This window comes from Entelurus aequoreus, linkage group LG05 (genome assembly GCF_033978785.1).
Source record: "Entelurus aequoreus isolate RoL-2023_Sb linkage group LG05, RoL_Eaeq_v1.1, whole genome shotgun sequence".
NCBI classification, from domain to species: domain Eukaryota; kingdom Metazoa; phylum Chordata; class Actinopteri; order Syngnathiformes; family Syngnathidae; genus Entelurus; species Entelurus aequoreus.
Window position 1 is genome coordinate 60,272,046 of NC_084735.1, and position 20,262 is coordinate 60,292,307.

Below are 20,262 nucleotides of genomic sequence, written 5' to 3' on the forward strand. Positions count from 1 at the left end.
GTGCACTGTTAGGTGCACTGCCTGGCTAAAGGTTATTGGACACATGTCCCAGGGGATTAATAAGCCCTTCATAGCTGAAGAAGGCCACAGAAGGGATGTGCAGTGGTAGATGGGGGATGGGAGAGAGTATGTTAGTGGTGATCCATTTGTTCTCTTTTAATGTCACAGCTAGATTTAATTTAGTCAATTTGACCAATGATAGAAAGAAGAAGGTCTGAAAATGAGGACCTGGCATCCATCACCCAAACCTGAGCCAGAAATAAGAGTCATCCAGTACACTGGAGTGTGTGTTTTTGTTACAACCTATTTTACAGCAATCTGTTTGACAACAGGATTACATTTACTAAACTTTGGGTGGCACATGAGTCTGTGAGTTGAGTGACAATTACAGTTATTATTACAACATTGCTAAACATCAAATCCAACTGTGGCTTAAAAGCACAGTCAACTTGATTTCAGCTGCCCCTTTGCCATCCTTCTTTTTAACATTGACAATTGTATTTAGAAACAGTAGAAACAATATGAATTTGGTCTATGATATAGATTTGGAATTGTATTGCCCTATCATGCATGTATTGTTGATGATGGCACATTCGAGTCGTGACATGGAAAAGCAGGTAATTGTTTGTTTTTGGTGTTCCTTAGTTGTGCCCTGTTTTCCTGTATGGTGTTTTATTTAATCCCAATCTTCCTGTTGATTCTCATGTTTTGCAGCACCTTTGCTTTCTGTTCCCAGTGTACCTGTTTTACATTTGTAAGAATGAGAAAAAAAAATTCAGTCTAAGCCTGGGACCCTGGAGAGGGGGTCCAGACTGAGGCCAAGGAAGAAAAAACAACTCATAGCCATAGCACACATAAACATGTGTGTAAGAAGGAAACATCAAACATCAAAGAACATAAAGGACATTAAAGACATTAAAAGAGCAGAGCTGATGCAACAGCCACACAGCCACAAAAGTAAAACAACAACAGAAAAAAACAAAAACATATACACTGTGGTGGCCTCTGTGATGTTCCACGCCATCGTCTGCTGGGGTGGGGGGAGCATGGCCAGAGACAGGAGCAGCCCCAACAAAGCAACCAAGAGAGCTGACTCCACCCTCGGCCGCCCACCAACTCTCGGCCAGTGTCCAGTGCGCATGGATGAGTGAGGATGCGTCTAAGGAGACTAAGGTGTCTGATACCTGCTCATTCAGCCAAGACACTGTGAAGCTTGTCCGTCCCGGCGCTCAGTGCCAGCTCCACAGCCCTGTCTCTTCATCCGCATCTCCTCCAGTCTCTCCAAACGGACTCTGGTGTGGCAGAGACCCAGCAGCTGGTCTCCATGGCCAAAAGGCTCACGAAAGTGCCACCCCTTGTCGCACAGTCCCAAAGGGTCCCGAACCAAAAGGCAAAAAAACACACATGGAAACAAGAGGGAAACATCAGGAACACAAAAGGATGACACAAGAGCACAGAGCTCCTGCTAACAGCAGCCACTACAGCGGTGCCATCTTGATAAAAAAATTAAGTATATATATGATAATACAAATGTATGTATATATATATGAAGATGAGGTAGATCACTTCGACTTGGTAATTTGAAAAGTAGCTCGCCTGCTGAAAAAGTGTGTGTGCTGGTTTCTCTCTTGTTGGTTCTCCTGACACCGACAGATCTTCACAGGAGCCGGGGGGTCTGGTTTTAACAGTGTTTTATTGTTGTACATGCACGCCGGGACAGCACTCTGCTCTGCAACTTTCCAGTCTTTTCCTGTTGTGTAAACAAGCCGCGACAGCACTCTGCTCCGCAACTTTTCAGTCTTGTCGTGTTTGGCGTTTCCTTCGGCTCTCTCCCTCTCTCCCCAGCGTTGTCCAGCGTGTCTGGTGCAGAGTCTGCCCGTGCTGGTTTCATGGCCCCGGCCGCTACTGATAAGAACAACAGGTGATTAAATGATCAGCCCCAGCTGGGGAAATCTAATCACCTGCCAGCTGTGCTTCGAAGCCGGTCCTTACACACCCCATTCCGCAGCAGGTGCGCAAACCACGCCCCCCTCCGCAGTGTGGTCACCCCTGCCTTAGGGCATTGAATTGATTGGAACTGAAGTCTTCAGTGTCTTAGAAGACCCTTCGCCCAAATCACATTGCGGGTGCAACAATGTTTATATTTGCGTCCCCGATTTGTGTGTTACAGTAAACATGTGATGTGAAGACAAGCACGATTACACTCTCTATTTTGATAATTTTTCGTCACTGAAGCATACCTCAAAACACAAGTGTAATATCTTGGCTTTGTGTGCTATCAAGTTTGCACGTAACACGCAACTATTTAGTAGATCAGACCCTGAAAGTCAAGGCTTGCCTGAGGTGCACTTAAGCATGCTCTCAGGACTGATTAGTGTGCACTTCGACTGGTCAATTGTTTTGCGTACTAGGCAGAGGAAAGACTAGTAGTCGCTTTGCCTAAAGGTTTTGACCTGTATTTGATCAGGAAATGTTTCAAATGTAGCAGATTTTACACAAGAACATTTGAGATATGATTGGAATCATCCAGAAATGACAACTAAAGCACAGTTTAATGGATACATATTAATATTTATTGTGTCACATACGAAGGTCCTGAGTAGTCGTGAGTTCAATCCCGGCCTCGGGATCTTTCTGTGTGGAGTTTGCATGTTCTCCCCGTGACTGCGTGGGTTCCCTCCGGGTACTCCGGCTTCCTCCCACCTCCAAAGACATGCACCTGGGGATAGGTTGATTGGCAACACTAAAATTGGCCCTAGTGTGTGAATGTGAGTGTGAATGTTTTCTGTCTATCTGTGTTGGCCCTGCGATGAGGTGGCGACTTGTCCAGGGTGTACCCCGCCTTCCGCCCGATTGTAGCTGAGATAGGCTCCAGCGACCCCAATTAGCACACAATTAGCACACATCTTGCATTGTTTATCACTTTGACTCTTCTACCTCCATCACTAAGTATATGTACTCAACTTGGTATTATTATATTCCATTTTATAGCTGTTGGATGACTTAAAGAGCTGATTTTAGTTAGGGGTTAAGCTTAGTTTATCCTTGATACCATGCTATGTTTTTATTGTGATTTTATTTTGGTTATTCTTTTTGTCCACGTTTTAGGTCTCAATCTTATTTTAGATGTTTTGTATTGCCTTTGTTAATGCATTTGCCTTTTGTGTACAGTGAGATTGAATTTACAATGCTATCGTATGTACGTAGACTGTGGACCTCATGTGCCTTGTTGTATGTGTTTTTCTATTGAGTAACTTTCTTCTTCTTACCTTACCATGGATTTGAATACACTTTGATTGAATGTAATGAACAATATAATGTTTAGAGAAAAACACAAGTACACCTGTCCCAAATAGTGAATCCAAGACTAATGCTTTGTAAAAAACAGATTGTTGAAATTAAGGTGACAAATGGCAAATTAAGCCGTGGAACCAGCACACCAGAGTGATAGCACCTCTTCAAAAGCTCCTTAATTAGATTTAAAAAAAATCTGAATGCGGAGGGTGTTACATGTGTAACACCCTCTGCATGAATTAATATTTCTGATTCCTCTTTCTGCTCAGTGTTACATGTGTAACACCCTCTGCATTCAGATTTTTTTTTTACAGGATTATTTACTTTTGGGATATAGGCTCTGTTGTAGTTATTAATTACGGTGGTGGAGCATCTGAGCCAATAGTTCAGGGTCCTTTTTATCTGGATTGATCCGTTATTAAAAATCAATGTATTGCATTTCAATAATAACAGTTTGCAGAAATAAAGCCATTTACTGATTAAATGGATGTTGTTGGATGTTGGTATAAAATTATTTATTGGTCCATTGGTATTATTCTGACAGAGTTTGTCAATTTAAATTGACTTTTTTCAATGATTCAGTGAGCAACTAAACCTTGCACTTGATGTGCTTTTATAAATCCAGATGTTGGTGTCAAACATAATATACTGTAATATGTAAACATAATATCGACATCTGACGATGCTTCACATATACACAAAATGTCAAAATTACTGTATCTCTCTCTCGTCCCTCTCTCTTATAATTTGAAATATGAACATAACATATTAATGAACATATACATTTGTAAATATGTAAAATTTTAGAGAGAGGCAAATTTACATCTGTCGTCCCCAGACAGGTTGGTGCACATATTCAATCTAATAACAATAACATTGACAATAAGACACAGAGAAAGCTCTGAGTCACCACCAAAGACTCACTCACGTTCAGATTATTTCAAGGAGAGCACAAATGCCAGTTACTTATTGAATTAAAAAAAAAGATAGAAATGTAGAACTAGTTACTGTTAAGTGCCGTACTGCCTTACACTGCCTGAATAAAGTACCCGAACACAATGCAAATATTTGAAAATAATAAAATATCGAATCAAATACCATTTCAAGTAGAGGTGCTAATATTTCTGATTCCTCTTTCTGCTCGGTCTATGTGACGGAACACATTGAAAAGGAAAGCAAAAATGATTAACTGCATCACTTAAATGTCCTTTTTGCCCCACAGCATGCTGCACTTACTGCATGTTGGAGAGCGAGTGATCAGTATCCTGGTGTAAAATGACACCTGTCAGTTAACAACAAAACATTCTAAAGGTGCAAACATTCTGCTGTTTTGCGTTGTTATTTAGCTCGTCTTTATTTACCACTGACAGTTACGCACAAAGGAGGCGATCGCGCTACTAAGACAGATGATGAAATCTTTCGTCTTGCGTGTGTCATGACGTGGACTTTGGGATGTTTGTTTTCCCGAGATGCAAGTAAAGTTGGAGTGGACATGGCGTGAAGGTAAATACATGATTTTATTTTAACACTAACAAAAGGTACACAACTAAAGGCGCGCACAAAGGCAGAGGTACAAACTTGGCTATGAAAATAATAAACTAGCACAAAGGCAGAAACTATGAACATGAAACAAAACTCGCTAACTGTGACATGAACAAACAAAACTTACGTGGCATGGCATGAAGCATAACTATGAACGGGCATGAGTATCAGAAGTTGCAAGGGTACAGAAGTAAACAGAGTTAATGTCGCCAGGACGACCAACAGAAAAAGAAAGGCTTAAATAACAGTGACATGATTGACAACAGGTGCGTGAGTGAAAATGTGAACCAGGTGAAACTAATGGTTGCTATGGTGACAAAGCAAGGGAGTGAAAACAGGAACTAAAAAGAGTCCAAAAACCAAACAGGACATAACTAAAACAAAACATGATCAAAAGACATGACAGCGTGTGCGTGTCGACATATTTGGACTGTCAGGAATAGAAATCATAGACATATCGTTTATTCAGCAATATCGTTTTATAATTTTATAGCTGCTGGATTACCTGATTAAAACAAACAAATTGATGTCTTTTGGTGTCTGCTGGCGGATTTTTGAATGATGTTATTTTTTTCGTATAGGAGATATATATCATTAACATATCTCCTATATGATTAAAAAATATTGTAATATGCAACATACACATTCTTGCATCAAGAGCATTCCAGTGAATGCTAGCACGCTCCCAGGGTGCACCTTCAGCGTGCTAAAAAAAAGTAAATCGATCGCACTGCTTCTAGAATGCAAAGGAAAAATAATACATATTATATTTGTCTGCATATCTCAAAGCAAAGCAAAACACCACAGGTAGGAGCATGATAACATGAATGTGGAGGGAAATAAGGGTCGCAATGCTGAAAGCCGCGTAGCACACAGAAAATCCTCATTTAACTACTTGTTCAGAACCGGTTCCCAGAGTGTCAATTCTTTGAAATCGCTTGCCATTTTTTGAAACGGTTCCCTTATCGATTCTTCTGTGTGGGCATGACGTCATTACGCAACATGCGTAGTGATGTCAGATTGCAAATTGTCAAGATGGCGGCGCCCTGACGGGCTGCGGCTTGCAGACGCTCATGGTAGTATAGAACAATTTGGCAAAATACCGGACAATTCTTTAAATTTCATGGCTGGCTTACAGCGTGGACACTCCGTGGTCACATACGACCGCCAGACAATTCTGGATGTGGATAGATTGGGCCGTTTTGGACTGAAAGATGCGTGTACGTTGGACCTCCTCGCTAGCATGGGAATACTTCGCCGGCTACATCCAGCGGCCTTTGACGCAGCGGAGTCAAGTACCAGCGGGGATTGTCAACGAAAGACACGTAAGCGGTGTGATCGGAAGCAGAAGCGGGGATGCCGAGCAGGGCTAACAACAAAGCTAAAGGCTAATCCCCACAGAACGCCGCTTCCTTCCATCCTGCTTTCAAACATCCGCTCCCTGGAGAACAAACTGGACTACCTGAAGCTGGATTTAAATGCAAGACGCGAGCTGAGAGACTGCTGCGCCATATTTCTAACAGAAACGTGGTTGAAATCATCCGTTCCAGACGAGGCAGTTAGCATCGAGGGGCTAACTATGTTTCGGTCGGAGAGGAGTAGATCTCTCACTGGTAAATCCCGAGGTGGTGGTGTTTGTATATACGTCAACAACAACTGGTGCAATAATGGGAAGATAGTATCACGTCACTGCTCTCCTGATGTTGAACTATTAACTATAAAATGCAGGCCATTTTATTTACCCAGGGAATTCAGTGCTATGATCTTCACAGCAGTGTACATTCTCCCAAGTGCTAACACCAAAGAAGCTATGAATGCTTTGTACTGCTCCATCAATGAACTGCAAACTACACATCCAGAGGGAGTTTTCATTGTGGCAGGGGATTTTAATCAAGCTAACATGAAAATAGTTTTCCCTCATTTCCATCAAAATGTGAATTTTGCAACCAGGGGTGGAAGCAGATTGGACTTGGTATATAGTAATATTAAACAGGCGTATAAGGCTGCACCACGCCCCCACCTCGGCTCCTCAGACCATCTATCTGTGATGCTAATTCCTGCATACAAGCCCCTGCTGATCAGGAAGCAAGCTACAGTGAAGCAGGTGAGGACCTGGCCAGAGGGAGCAATGTCAGCATTACAAGACTGCTTCGAAACCACAGACTGGGACATGTTCAAAGCAGCCGCCACCGAAAATCACCACACATGTGTGGAGGAGTATGCAGAGTCTGTGTCTGCATACATTCAGAAGTGCATGGAGGATGTCAGTGTGATCAAGAACACCCCCACACGGGCCAACGAGAAACCCTGGATGAACAGTGAGGTACGTGCAATGCTGAAGGCTCTGAACAAGGCTTTCAAGTCTGGCGACATGGTGGCATTAAAATCAGCCAGAGTTAACCTGAACCGTGCCATTAAGGTTGCAAAGCGTGCTCACAGTCAGAAAGTGCAGGACTTCTTCGAGAACCCTACAAACACTATGATTAGAGAGTGTGCATGGACACTGGGACTTAACATGTAGGTGTGAAAATCTAAAAAAAACTTATTGAGAAATCCGACTAATTTAGTGCATGAAAACATAGTCAGTGGCTCATGTTGTATGTATGTGCCAATTTGGGATCTTATTCGTTTGAATCAAAGTGTTATAATCCTTGGCAGAGGTATGTGCTTTCTTTTTCTGATTTTTTCACTATGCTAAAAGCGTGTTGGGAATAAATCCTGTTAAGATTTGGCTAATAGATGCAGACCGATGCAGAGTCACAAGCTGGCAAAATGGGCAAAACCAACAGAGCAGGGGCCTTATGTATTAAGTAAGGCTGAAACGACGCGTCGACGTAGTCGACGTCATCGGTTACGTAAATACGTCGACACCGTTTTTGTGCGTCGACGCGTCGCATAATTACGTCACACTACCGTCATGGCGGAGCGCAAAGCAGACTGTGCGAGCGAGGGGAAAAACGCACGCCAAAAGTCGTCAAAAGTGTGGGAGTATTTCAATACACAGCCTAATAATGTTGTTGTATGCACACTGTGTCGAGCGGAAATGGCCTATCATAGCAGCACAACGGCTATGAACGAACATTTGAAAAGAAAACCATCAACCATCAACTAGTCAATCGTCCGCGTTAGCATACGTTGTCATCATTACACAAATACATGAATGTGTCATTTGTATCTGCTAGGGGTGTAACGGTATGTGTTTTGTATTGAACCGTTTCGGTACGGGGCTTTCAGTTCGGTACGGGGGTGTACCGAACGAGTTTCTAAGCTAAAGCTAACTTTATCTGCTAAAGTCTTAACAAGTTGCTTTGCTTGTCTGCCTCTGTCTCAGCACGCAGCATTGTCCCACCCATACAACCATCTGATTGGTACACACGCAGCATTGTCCCACCCACACAACCATCTGATTGGTACACACGAAGCATTATCAGCCAATCAGCAGTGCGTATTCATAGCGCATGTAGTCAGCGCTTCAGCGTCGAGCAGATAGGTGTTTAGCAGGTGAGCATCAGGCAGCGGACTCTCCCCAAATGATAATAAACACCTCCCAGTCAACTACTAGTAACATCACTATGAGCCCGTTGACCTACTAGAAACTTAAACTGCAGCTCAGCTCGCTCGCAGTCCTGGTTTGAGGTGAAGGCTAATTACCTCTCAGTTCCAGCCACATCGACCCCTTCTGAGCGCCTATTTTCAGCTGCTGGGAATATTGTAAACAAGAAAAGAAGCAAAGCAAGTAGACATGCTAACCTTTCTTCATTACAACTGTTAGTCACTCACTGGAATGAGTAGAATTGGTTATTGTGTACTGTGTTGGACTGGATGTTTATTTTGCACATTTTAAAAGCAATACTTAATGTTTACAGTGCTCCAGAATATTTAGATTGGCACTTTTTTGTATTGGATGTTTATCTTTATTTTTGCACATTTTAAAGCAAAATAAGCAATACTTTTACTTTTGAAATGCTTATACTATTGCAGAATATTAAGATTTGCACTGGATGTTTACTTTTATATTTGCACATTAAAAAGCAAATAAGCTACTTTTAATTTTGTTAAATGTTAAAAGTTTTAAATGTTTACATTGTTACAGAATATTTTGTCATGTTGTTGTCAATGTTGACTGAGTGGCCATACTTTTTTTTTTTGTAAATAAAAGCCATGCCTTTTGAAAAAACTGGCCTACTTTTATTTTTTCATCTTCATTTTAAATAATAATTTAAAAAAAAATCGGTAAAAGGAAAAATAATCTATAGATGAATCGAAAAAATAATCTATAGATTAACCGATTAATCGAAAAAATAATCTATAGATTAATCGATAGAAAAATAATCGTTAGCTGCAGCCTTAGTATTAAGCTTGCTTTTGCACAATAAACCTGGCGTACATCCTTTTAAATAAGGATACAATTATTCTGTATAAGAGGCCATTTCTGTGTTATCCTCACACTAAAAGCATGCGTTTTGTTAGGATATGGCTATAGCTGGACCCCAAAGCAGAGCCCCAAGCTGCAGGGGCCTTATGTATTAGGCTTTCTTGCGTATGCCCTTTTTCATGGAAGAGTTGAGATGTATCAAGAGGGAAATGTGCGTTGCATCACGCTAACTTCATGCACGCACATCTGCATATCATTTTTTCTTCTGTGATATGGATCCCCTGGGTTTGAAATAAAATGACTACTATTACAATTCTACATAATGTGGATACTATGGCTGTGATGGTACCGGGTAGAAGGAGACGGCACTGAGGCTGGGAGAGCGTTTAGCCTGGGGCGTATTTATTCAAAAGGAAAATTCTATATTTCTATATATATATATATATATATATATATATATAATTTACATAATATATTATATCTCTGGTGGCGGTTGTTTAAGTAGCCGTCCCTCTCATCAGTGTTGATTGAAGATGGAACGCAGCTGCCTGCAGCAGCTTGAGTGACGCGCGCGCCAGGAGGTGCGCTCAGCGCGGCTCCCAGATGATTGGGGGGGGGACAGGGGGGGGGGGGGTGAGAGAGGGCTGATAGACACAGGCTTGATTTGGGACACATGAAAACTTGGGTGGATCTTCATGGAAGATGGGAGAGAGAGACGAATGGCAGCAGGGTTGACAATGGCGTTGATGGGGAAGGTCCCACGTAGCGGGGTGCCAATTTAGAGGACTGTACCTTGAGGTGGAGGTCCTTGGCCCGTAACATCACCGCATCCCGGCACCCTGATAGGAGGGTGCCGGGATGCGGTGCCGGTCGGCGTTGCGGCGCATCCTGTCCGATGTCTTCACTAAGGCAGCCCGAGCAGTCCTCCAAATGGTCTGGCAGCGTTTAAGGTGGGCCCGGGTGGAAGGTACCGGGCCGATTGGTACCGGGCCGCACAAGAAATTTAATTTAAAAAAAAAAAAAAAAATATATATATATATATATATATATATATATATATATATATATATATATTTATTTTTTATTTTTATTTTTATTTGTATTTTTATTTTTATTTTTATTTTTATTAAATCAACATAAAAAACACAATATATACATTATATATCGATATAGATAAATACAGTCTGCAGGGATACAGTCCGTAAGCACACATGATTGTATTTCTTTATGAAAATCAAAAAAAAAATCAAAATGCGTACCAGGTGGTATGCGTTGCAGAGATCCAATTTACTGAAAACTGTGGCGGGTGCGAGTGGCTCGAAGGAAGAACTCAGGCTGGGGGAGGGGGTATCTGTTCTTGATCGTGATGTTATTTAGTTGGCGGTAGTCAATACAGGGGCGTAGAGATCCGTCCTTCTTGCCCACAAAGAAGAATCCTGCTGCCACCGGGGACTTAGAGGGAGTAATAATGCCAGAGGCAAGAGAGTCCGAAATGTAGTCCTGCATGGCCTTCTTCTCGGGCAGGGACAGATTGTATAGACGGCTAGATGGGAGGACAGTATTGGGAACTAAGTCTATGGAGCAATCATATGGTCGATGCGGGGTAAGGGAGAGTGCCTGTTCCTTGTTGAAGACCGCGGCAAGGTCGTGATAGACGGGGGGAACATTAGAGAGGTCTGTGGGGGGTAAGGTGGCCTTGGGACTGCCACTCGGGGGGACTGCGGATCCAAGGCAGTTAGCGTGGCATGTAGGGCTCCAGGCCAGGATCTTGCCTGTAGACCAGGCAATGTGGGGATCGTGCTTGCAGAGCCAAAAGCGACCAAGGACTAGGGGGGCAATGGGGGCATCCAGAACACAGAGACTAATGGTCTCAGTGTGGTTCCCTGAGAGGGTAAGTAAAAGGGGTTCCGTCTGGTGGGTTATGGGACCGAGGGGGTGTCCGTCCAGGGCTTGAGCCGGTAGGGGGGTCTCAAGGGGTAGAAGCTGTATACCAGCCTGTTGTGCGAACTCCCGATCCATAAGACTGTCATCCGCTCCAGAAACCAAGTAGGCCCCGATGGTTAAGTTCTTGGAGTTCCATGATAAAGTTGCTGGGAAGAGGATGCCTGGATTCTTCCGCTTGTGGGGAACGGACGTATGGCTCACCAGGATTCCCCTGACTAGTGAGCCTTGTCTTTTGGCCGTATCGGGCAGTTCCTAATCTCATGACCTGCCACCCCGCAGTAGAGACAGAGGTGTTGCCGGAAGCGCCTCTCCCGTTCTTCGGCTGCCAGGCGGGATCTGCCTGGCTGCATGGGATCATCCGTGCCGGTGGCCCCAGGGGCCGATAGTGGTGGCCACATGACAGCGGGCGTTCTGGTGCGAGCACTTGGGCTTGACCTGCTGTGCGCTCGCTCTGCAGCTCGCTCGATTAGTCTTTGGTCCATCTGGAGAGCGAGGTCAATTAAGGCCCGGTAGGACGTAGGTCGGTCCCGAGGAAGTCCGTCCTTCACTGAGTCACTGAGCCCGCGTCGGTACGCGCTCTGGAGTGCCTTGTCCCCCCACCCGCTGTCAGCTGCGAGGGTGCGAAACTCCAGGGTGTAATCAGCAACGGAGCGGGATCCCTGCTGAATGGAGTGGAGGTGGGGGGCGGCATCCCCCCCCGTCCACTGGGTGGTCAAAAACAGCCCGGAACTCGGCGCGGAAGGCTGAGTAGTCAGTACCAAGTCCGTTGCTCTGGTCGATTGCCGCTGTGGCCCATCGCAGCGCACTGCCTGACAGGAGGGAAAACAGGAAGGCAATCTTGGCCCCATCAGACGAGTAGCGAGAGGGCTGGTGTTGAAATATGAGCTCGCACTGGACCAAAAATCCCCGGCAGAGTTCAAAATCTCCCTCAAATGTCTTGGGTGTGGCAATCTTGGGTTCCCTGGGGAGGGAGGTGTTCCATGTTGTGGTAGCCGCTGAGGCAGCCGCGGAGGCACCCGTATCCAGCGCAGGTCTAGGGGGGGTTCTTGGCTCAATGGTGTCCAGCCTAGACAGCAGGCTGGCAAAGGCAGCATTAAGCTGGGTCTCCAAGTGATCGAAGCGAGACTGTTGCTGCCGGACAATAGTGTACACGGTGGGAAGATCGGGGTTCGTGGGGGGTCGGGGAGAGGAAGTGGAGCGAGCTCTTCTTGTGCCGTCTGGTTCCGACATGGCCAGAACGTACTGTGATGGTACCGGGTAGAAGGAGACGCCACTGAGGCTGGGAGAGCGTTTAGCCTGGGGGGTATTTATTCAAAAGGAAAATTCTATATAAATATATATATATTATTATATATATATATATATATAATTTACATAATATATTATATTGTATAATATATTATGATATTATATTACATATTATATTATATATATCAATATATGTATATATCAGATGTGTATGTAACCAAACAGGAAATGGGTGTCAGACTATGTGTAGAATTTAACTGGAGGGTTTTACCGTAAGTGTTGGAGGTGCGTGTTGAGAGGAGCGGTGCTGTCAGACAAGGGCAAGGCAGGCAGGGTTTGTCCAGGGGCGGAAGCGTGGTCGGGAGGCAGGAGAGAGTCGTCGTAGTCCGGGGGCAAGCGAGGAGTCGAGAACCAGGAAGCACGAGGAAGACAGGGAAGATCCAGCAGCGCACGACACTTAGCGTGACTCGGGGACGCACACAGGGAGCTGCGGGGTGAGGGAGGACACGACAATTAGCGCAGGGAACAAAACACAGAGATCAGGATCAAAAAGGCAACTAGGAAGCTGGAGACGAGCTTACGGTACGATGTACAGATTGCTACGTTCTGGCAAAGGATCTCTGGTGGCGGTTGTTTAAGTAGCCGTCCCTCTCATCAGTGCAGTGTGTTGATTGAAGATGGAACGCAGCTGCTTGCAGCAGCTTGAGTGACGCGCGCGCTAGCGCGCTTGGAGGTGCGCTCAGCGCGGCTCCCAGATGATTGCGCACTAGTGTGCGTCTGGGCCGTGACAATGGCGACACAAATAGGCAGTTTTTCAGGCTTTGCCAACATTTGATTTAATCAAAATTCACTTGTTCGCGAATGTATTTAATGTATTTTATTACATTTAAAAAAAACAACTAATGAATTGAGACAGAGCACAATAGAAGCCACATTTAGCATTCTAAAACTGTGTCAGAAAATACATGGAATCAACCCAATTACATCTGTGAATCAACCGCTTTGGTACAATCCTAATATCATAATTAATAAAAATGTGGTCAAATGGAAAACATGGAAAGACATTACTAAACCTCATCATATTATTAATGTAAACTCCTTTAAACCGTTCAATGAATTAGTTGATCAATATAATATACCCAGAAATCTTTTTTAAAAATTGTATCTCTTTAAAACACGCCGTGAAGAAATGCATATCGTGTGAAAATATGTATTTTAATAGCCATGAACTGGAAGATGCACTTTTTAATCAGGATACAATTAACAAATTAATTAAAAGATTTTATGGAATAATAAATGAACATCATACTAGAAATGCAAATGATGCATGTGTTCGGAAGTGGATGATTGCCTTAAACATTTTAGATGAAAGAGACATATCATGGAATTATATTTGGAAAAATGCCAATAAGCCTTTTAGAAACATTAAAAATAAGATGAGTCAATTTAAGATCTTGAATAGATTGTATTTTACATCTTCTCAGCTGTTTAACATTGGTACAGTAGATAGCAAGTTATGTATGAAGTGTCAGGCAGCTGAGTGAACTCTTGTTCATTTATTGTGGGAATGTCAGAGAATAAAAGAGTTATGTTTGAAAACAACAAAAGAAGCAATCACAATCCTAAATATAAACATCCCAATGACACTGTAAACTTGTATTCTTAGTGATCTGCATCAATTTAGTAACGTGTCATCAAAGAGTAAAAATGCATTTCTTTCAATATGCATCATAACAAAAATGGTAATATTAAAACAAAATGATAGATGCTGATAGTCCAACTCATACTGACTGGTATACACAAGCTATGGAGATTATATCAGTAGAAAAAACTGCATTTAGTTTAGATAATAATGAGTCATACATTGGAATATGGAATCCATTATCTAAATTAGTTTTAACTATTAAATGGAACTAAAATAAGACTTTTTTTTAATCTTTGTGGTAAATATTGGACACAATGTGTTGTCGAGCTTATGAGATGTGATGCAAGTGTAAGCCACTGTGACACTATTGTTATTTTTGTTTTGTTTTTATTTTATTTTTTATAAATGGCTGTGATGATAATGTCAATGAGGAATTTGTAATCTATGTCGGAATGCTTATTAATATTGATAATGTTGTTGATATTATTCATCTTTGTTTGACTATTTTTGGATTATTTTGTGTCATGTGTGTGTGTCCTCTCAATTGCTCTGTTGATTGCTATTCTAAATGTTGCTGACATATATTTGTGAGGATGTGTATTTTTTTTTTTCCGGCGATTATTTTGCCATTCATAATCAAATCCAAGTCGATTGCAATGCATCAAAGAAATGTCATTGGATTTGTGCGTGCGCACACTTTAATACCCATCCATCAATCCATTTTCTACCGCTTGTCCCTCTCGGGGTCGCGGGGGTGCTGGAGCCTATCCCTGCTGCACTCGGGCGGAAGGCGGGGTATACCCTGGATACCCTGGACGGGGCCAACACAGATAGACAACATTCACACTCACATTCTCACACTCGGGCCAATTTGCACACATTAATACATATGATTTTTTTCTGGCCTACAATGTTTTTTGCATTTGAACGTGCGCATATTTTTTAGTAGGAAATCCATGCAACTCTAATACAAGTAGCCCCAGGAATTTGGTAACTGGACAGAATTTGGAGGCACAAAACAAAACAACCTAGCATCTTCCTGGTGGAAATGGAAAGCTTATGGAGGATCCACCTGTGCTTCATACACGGAGGAAAACTAAAACAGAACAACTACAAAACAAAACTACGGGTCAAATAAATATCATGCCCTTACAAAAATAAACAAATAAAAATGTGTTCAATTAGTAATTTGGAATTCTGAGTAGTTATTTAACAATTTGTTGTTACACCTGTATGTCCACAGACTCCAGTTATCATGTACGATGCAACAAGGGTGCCATCTCCAAAGGACGGTTCAAAAGAGCTGACCAAGCCATTGATCCCTGCAGAAGGAGTGGACGTGGGAACAACAACAGGAGAAGTTTTAACGCCATCAACAACCGAACATGCGAGAACTGAGGAAGGACAGTCTGCTGCAGAGGAGGAAAAACCTAAACCAGAGCCAGTTCTGGTGAAAAAGCCACAAAGAGAGATACTGGACCATGAGAGGAAGCGGAGGGTAGAGCTCAAATGTATGGAGCTCCAAGAGATGATGGAGGAGCAGGGGTAAGTCTAGTCCTATTTGTTGTGCAGTATGAAAACAAGCTCACACACACACACACACACACACACACACACACACACACACACACACACACACACACACACACACACACACACACACACACACACACACACACACACACACACACACACACACACGTTACCTTCTCGAGACCTCAAAAAAATTATTTAGAACCACCCTTTCTAGATGTATAAAGATTTGTATTTACAACATTAATAATATTTTAGACTTAGACTTAGACTTCCTTTTTTATTGTCATTCCAATTTGAACTTTACAGTACAGATAAGAACGAAATTTCGTTACATAAGCTCACGATAGTGCAGGATAAAAAAGCAATAAGGTGCATATATAAATAAATAAATAAATAGGTTACTGTACAGATAAATATATTGCACTTTTTCACATGCGTCCACGTTTATAGATGTATGTTATATTGTCTTTTTTATTCCAGGGAGTTAATCCATTTTGGGGGGAGTTGAGGGGATAATTTAATTATGATGCGTTCAAGAGTCTTACGGCCTGAGGGAAGAAGCTGTTACAGAACCTGGAGGTTCTGCTCCGGAGGCTGCAGAACCTCTTTCTCTCGTAAGAGCCTGAGTGAAGCGTCTCGCGCGTGCGGGACGAGACCTCCCCATATAAATCTTTCGCCTTTTACTAAAGATTAGGGTTAGGGGTTAGGGTTATTAAAAAGGTAAGCTTTTAGCAATTTTTTTTTTTTTTTAATGTTTTTTTTTAAATTGTTTTTTTATCTTCATTATTTACTTCAAGTTATTACAGTATGTCTCTATATACATATTTATTTTATAAATTAATTTTGGCTAAAGGGGCACTTTTCAATTCCTTACACACACTTGTTATTACATATGTTGGCCAGAGGGGGAGCAATTAATTTTCTTACACACACTTGTTATTTCATATGTTGACCAGAGGGGGAGAGCTTTTAAAACTGACACACAGTTTTGAAAAATCCCTCCTTTTTGGGACCACCCTAATTTTGACAGATTTCACCACCAGGGATGCAAATGAGACATTCTCTATTAGATGCAATGGTTTTCCGTATTGGGACCATGATTTTGGTCCTCACTTGTTCCTTCACCGTTTCTCATATGGAAGGTACTCATCCTTGTTGATGTCTCAAGAAGGGTAAAACAATACAAGAACACACACAAACACACACACACACACACGCACAAATACATACACACAGTGATACGGAAGCATGGCTAGCAGACGCTGGCTGGATGTGTGGCTGTGTTTCATGAAATCCAGACTGCGGACAATCACAGGTGGCAGAGAAGAAAGGAAAACATACATTTAATTCAAATATATTGTGTTTGTGTGCGTGTGTGTAAATATACACTATATTGCCAAAAGTTTTTGGCCACCCATCCAAAGGATGAGAATCAAGTGTCCTAATCACTTGGCCCGGTGTATAAAATCAAGCATTTAGGCATGGAGATTGTTTCTACAAACATTTGTGAAAGAATGGGCCGCTCTCAGTGATTTCCAGCATGGAACTGTCATAGGATGCCACCTGTGCGACAAATCCAGTCGTGAAATGTCCTTGCTTCTAAATATTCCGAAGTCAACTTTATTATAAGAAAAGTGAAAAGTTTGGGAACAACAGCAACTCAGCCACCAAATGGTAGGCCACGTAAACTGACAGAGAGGGGTCAGCGGATGCTGAAGCGCATAGTGCAAAGACTTTCTGCACAGTCAGAGCTCCAAACTTCATGTGACCTTCCAATTAGCCCATGTACAGTACGCAGAGAGCTCCATGGCCGAGCAGCTGCATCTAAGCCATACATCACCAAGTCCAATGCAAAGTGTGGGATGCAGTGGTGTAAAGTACGTTGCCACTGGACTCTAGAGCAGTGGAGACACGTTCTCTGGAGTGATGAATCACACTTTTCCATCTGGCTATCTGATGGACCAGTCTGGGTTTGGAGGTTGCCAGGAGAACGTTACATTTCGGACTGCATTGTGCCGAGTGTGAAATTTGATGGAGGAGGAATTTTGGTGTGGGGTTGTTTTTCAGGAGTTGGGCTTGGCCCCTTAGTTCCAGTGAAAGGATCTATGAATGCTCCAGGATACCAAAACATTTTGGACAATTCCATGGGATGGCACTTCAAGTTCATATGTGAGTAAAGGCAGGTGGCCAAATACTTTTGGCAATATAGTGTATGTACTGTATGTGTATGAATGCATATATGTTTGTGTCTGTCTGCCACAATGGCTTACACTGTTTTTCACTGTTGCACTGCTGTTCGTACTGGTATTTATTTTTAACATTTAAACATGTTATTGTTTGCCTTGTATTTTAACAGCACCCAACAGAGTAGCCACCTGTAATTTTGTCATGCTGTCACGTTTGATGACAATAAAGTGTTCTATATACAGTACAGGCCAAAAGTTTGGACACACCTTCTCATTAAATGCGTTTTGTTTATTTTTAAGACTATTTACATTGTAGATTGTCACTGAAGGCATCAAAACTATGAATGAACACATGTTGAGTTACTGTATGTACTTAACAAAAAAAGGTGGAATAACTGAAAACATGTTTTATATTGTAGTTTCTTCAAAATAGCCACCCTTTGCTCTGATTACTGCTTTGCACACTCTTGGCATTCTCTCGATGAGCTTCAAGAGGTAGTCACCTGAAATGGTTTTCACTTCACAGGTGTGCTTGAAGCTAATGAATGTGTTTTCAGGGTTAAACCTCATTATTAAAAATGTTGTAAAACCACTGCTTCTTATTTGGGGAACTAGGTTGACAGTCTGAATAATAGCAAGCTTGATGAGGACATTGAAAACACCACAGTTTGAATACTTAAACGGCTTTAACTAATGAAGTAGAGGTATATGTCATTGTTCTTAAAGGGGAACTTCACATTTTTTTTGGAATGTTGCCTATCGTTCACAATCCTTAAGAAAGATAAGAACACAAACGTTTTTTGGGGTTTTTTTGCATTCAAATGTTTTATAATCAGCTTGTTCTAAGTGGGTAGCAAGGCTAGAAATGGGAGCAATCAGCTTCTATAACCAGCTGTGCATCCTGTGTAACTGTATAGTCAGATTAAAAAAGATAACATAAATCCTCATTTGTCCAAAAATAATCATCTCCGTCATCTATTACGAAGTCTGTCTGCCAACTTACATTTGTTGCTGGAAGTAGGAAGTACGTTGCTACGGGCACTAGAATGAATGTTAAAAGTTAAAAGTTCCGGTCATGCCTAAAATGACCAAAATATGTTAAGTATTGCACATATGGCATATTGTTATGAAAGTGTTTGTTAGTACATTACATATATTCTTTCAGCGTCGAGTCATACTATAAAACTATAAAAATGGGACCCATTACCTCCGTGCTTGACACTCGGCATCAAAGGTTGGAATTGGGGGTTGAATCACAAAAAAAGGATTCCCGGGCGCCGCCACCGCTGCTACTCACTGCTCCCCTCACCTCCCAGGGGGTGATCAAGGGTGATGGGTCAAATGCAGACAATAATTTTGCCACACCTAGGGTGTGTGTACTTTAACTTTAACTATATAAAACATTGATGGAGGGTTTTGAAGTTGTTTTGGGGCCTTTTTTTAATTTTTAGAATCCTAAAAAAAAAACTAAAAAAAAAACGTGTTCTTGTCTCTCATAATGATTGTGTATGATATACAAAATAAATAGAAAAATTGCCTACTGTTTTACTGTATATGGTTGATTTTCATGATGAACTTGTACACATTGTTTTCAAAATATAGTTTTTGAATATTAATAAAGGTTAATAATAAATGAAATATATAAATGGAGTATTCAATATTGTTTTATTTTAACTATAACACAAAACAAATACATGTGTTTTGTCCAGATAGTTTAGTCTATATTGACCTGCATTGTATTGTTTTTTGTGAATTGGCCCCCGTATCTTTAATTTTTATTTTGGACACCCCTGTGTTAAATGGTGTTCACAAGGTTAAAATTCAGTTTGTATTTTCTAAATAAATATTTTATATAGTTTATTTACCGTACTTTCATTTATTTATGTGATTTTTAATTGTTATACATAGATAAAGACAGTATACTTTTGTGTTTTTTTATATATAGATATTTTATAAAGACAATGTACTTTTTATTGTTGTGAGCTTTTACTTTATACATAGATATTTCATATTGTATTCATTTTCATACATACTGCCTAGATATTTTATATAGATAATATAATTTTATTTTGGTAACTTCATTTTTTTGTGAATTTATTTTGACAACTCTTTTTTTGTTATTTGTGTTTTATGTTTTACGTCTGATGTTCTATTATTTATTTTTATGCTGATATGGCAAACCCCAGTGCCTTTTTTGATCTTCAGTCAGTATTGTCATTGCAATGGCTTTTGATTTGTGTATGGACACATAATTCACAACTCTCGCTACAATGCATTGGACTGCCTTAAACATTTTTAGATCGTGAGGACAGGTGTGTGCCTCACAATACCAAAGTCCTGGGTTCGATCTGGGTCTTTCTGTGTGGAGTTTGCATGTTCCCTCGTGACTGTGTGGGTTCCCTCCGGGCACTCCAGCTTCCTCCCACCTCCAAAGACATGCACCTGGGGATAGGTTGATTGGCAACACTAAATTGGCCCTAGACTGTGAATGT

General features: G+C 41.6%; 1 protein-coding gene across 1 annotated transcript in view; it reads left to right on the forward strand.

Annotated features, from left to right (window-relative positions):
* Nucleotides 1-6,490: 6,490 nt before the first annotated feature.
* srrm3 (serine/arginine repetitive matrix 3) overlaps nt 6,491-20,262 on the forward strand; it is a 102,059-nt gene continuing 88,287 nt past the window's right edge. Inside the window, 2 exon segments of the mRNA XM_062048516.1 lie at nt 6,491-7,159; nt 15,292-15,593. Of these exon segments, the coding sequence (XP_061904500.1) occupies nt 6,596-7,159; nt 15,292-15,593 (866 nt within the window). The 5' untranslated portion in view covers nt 6,491-6,595.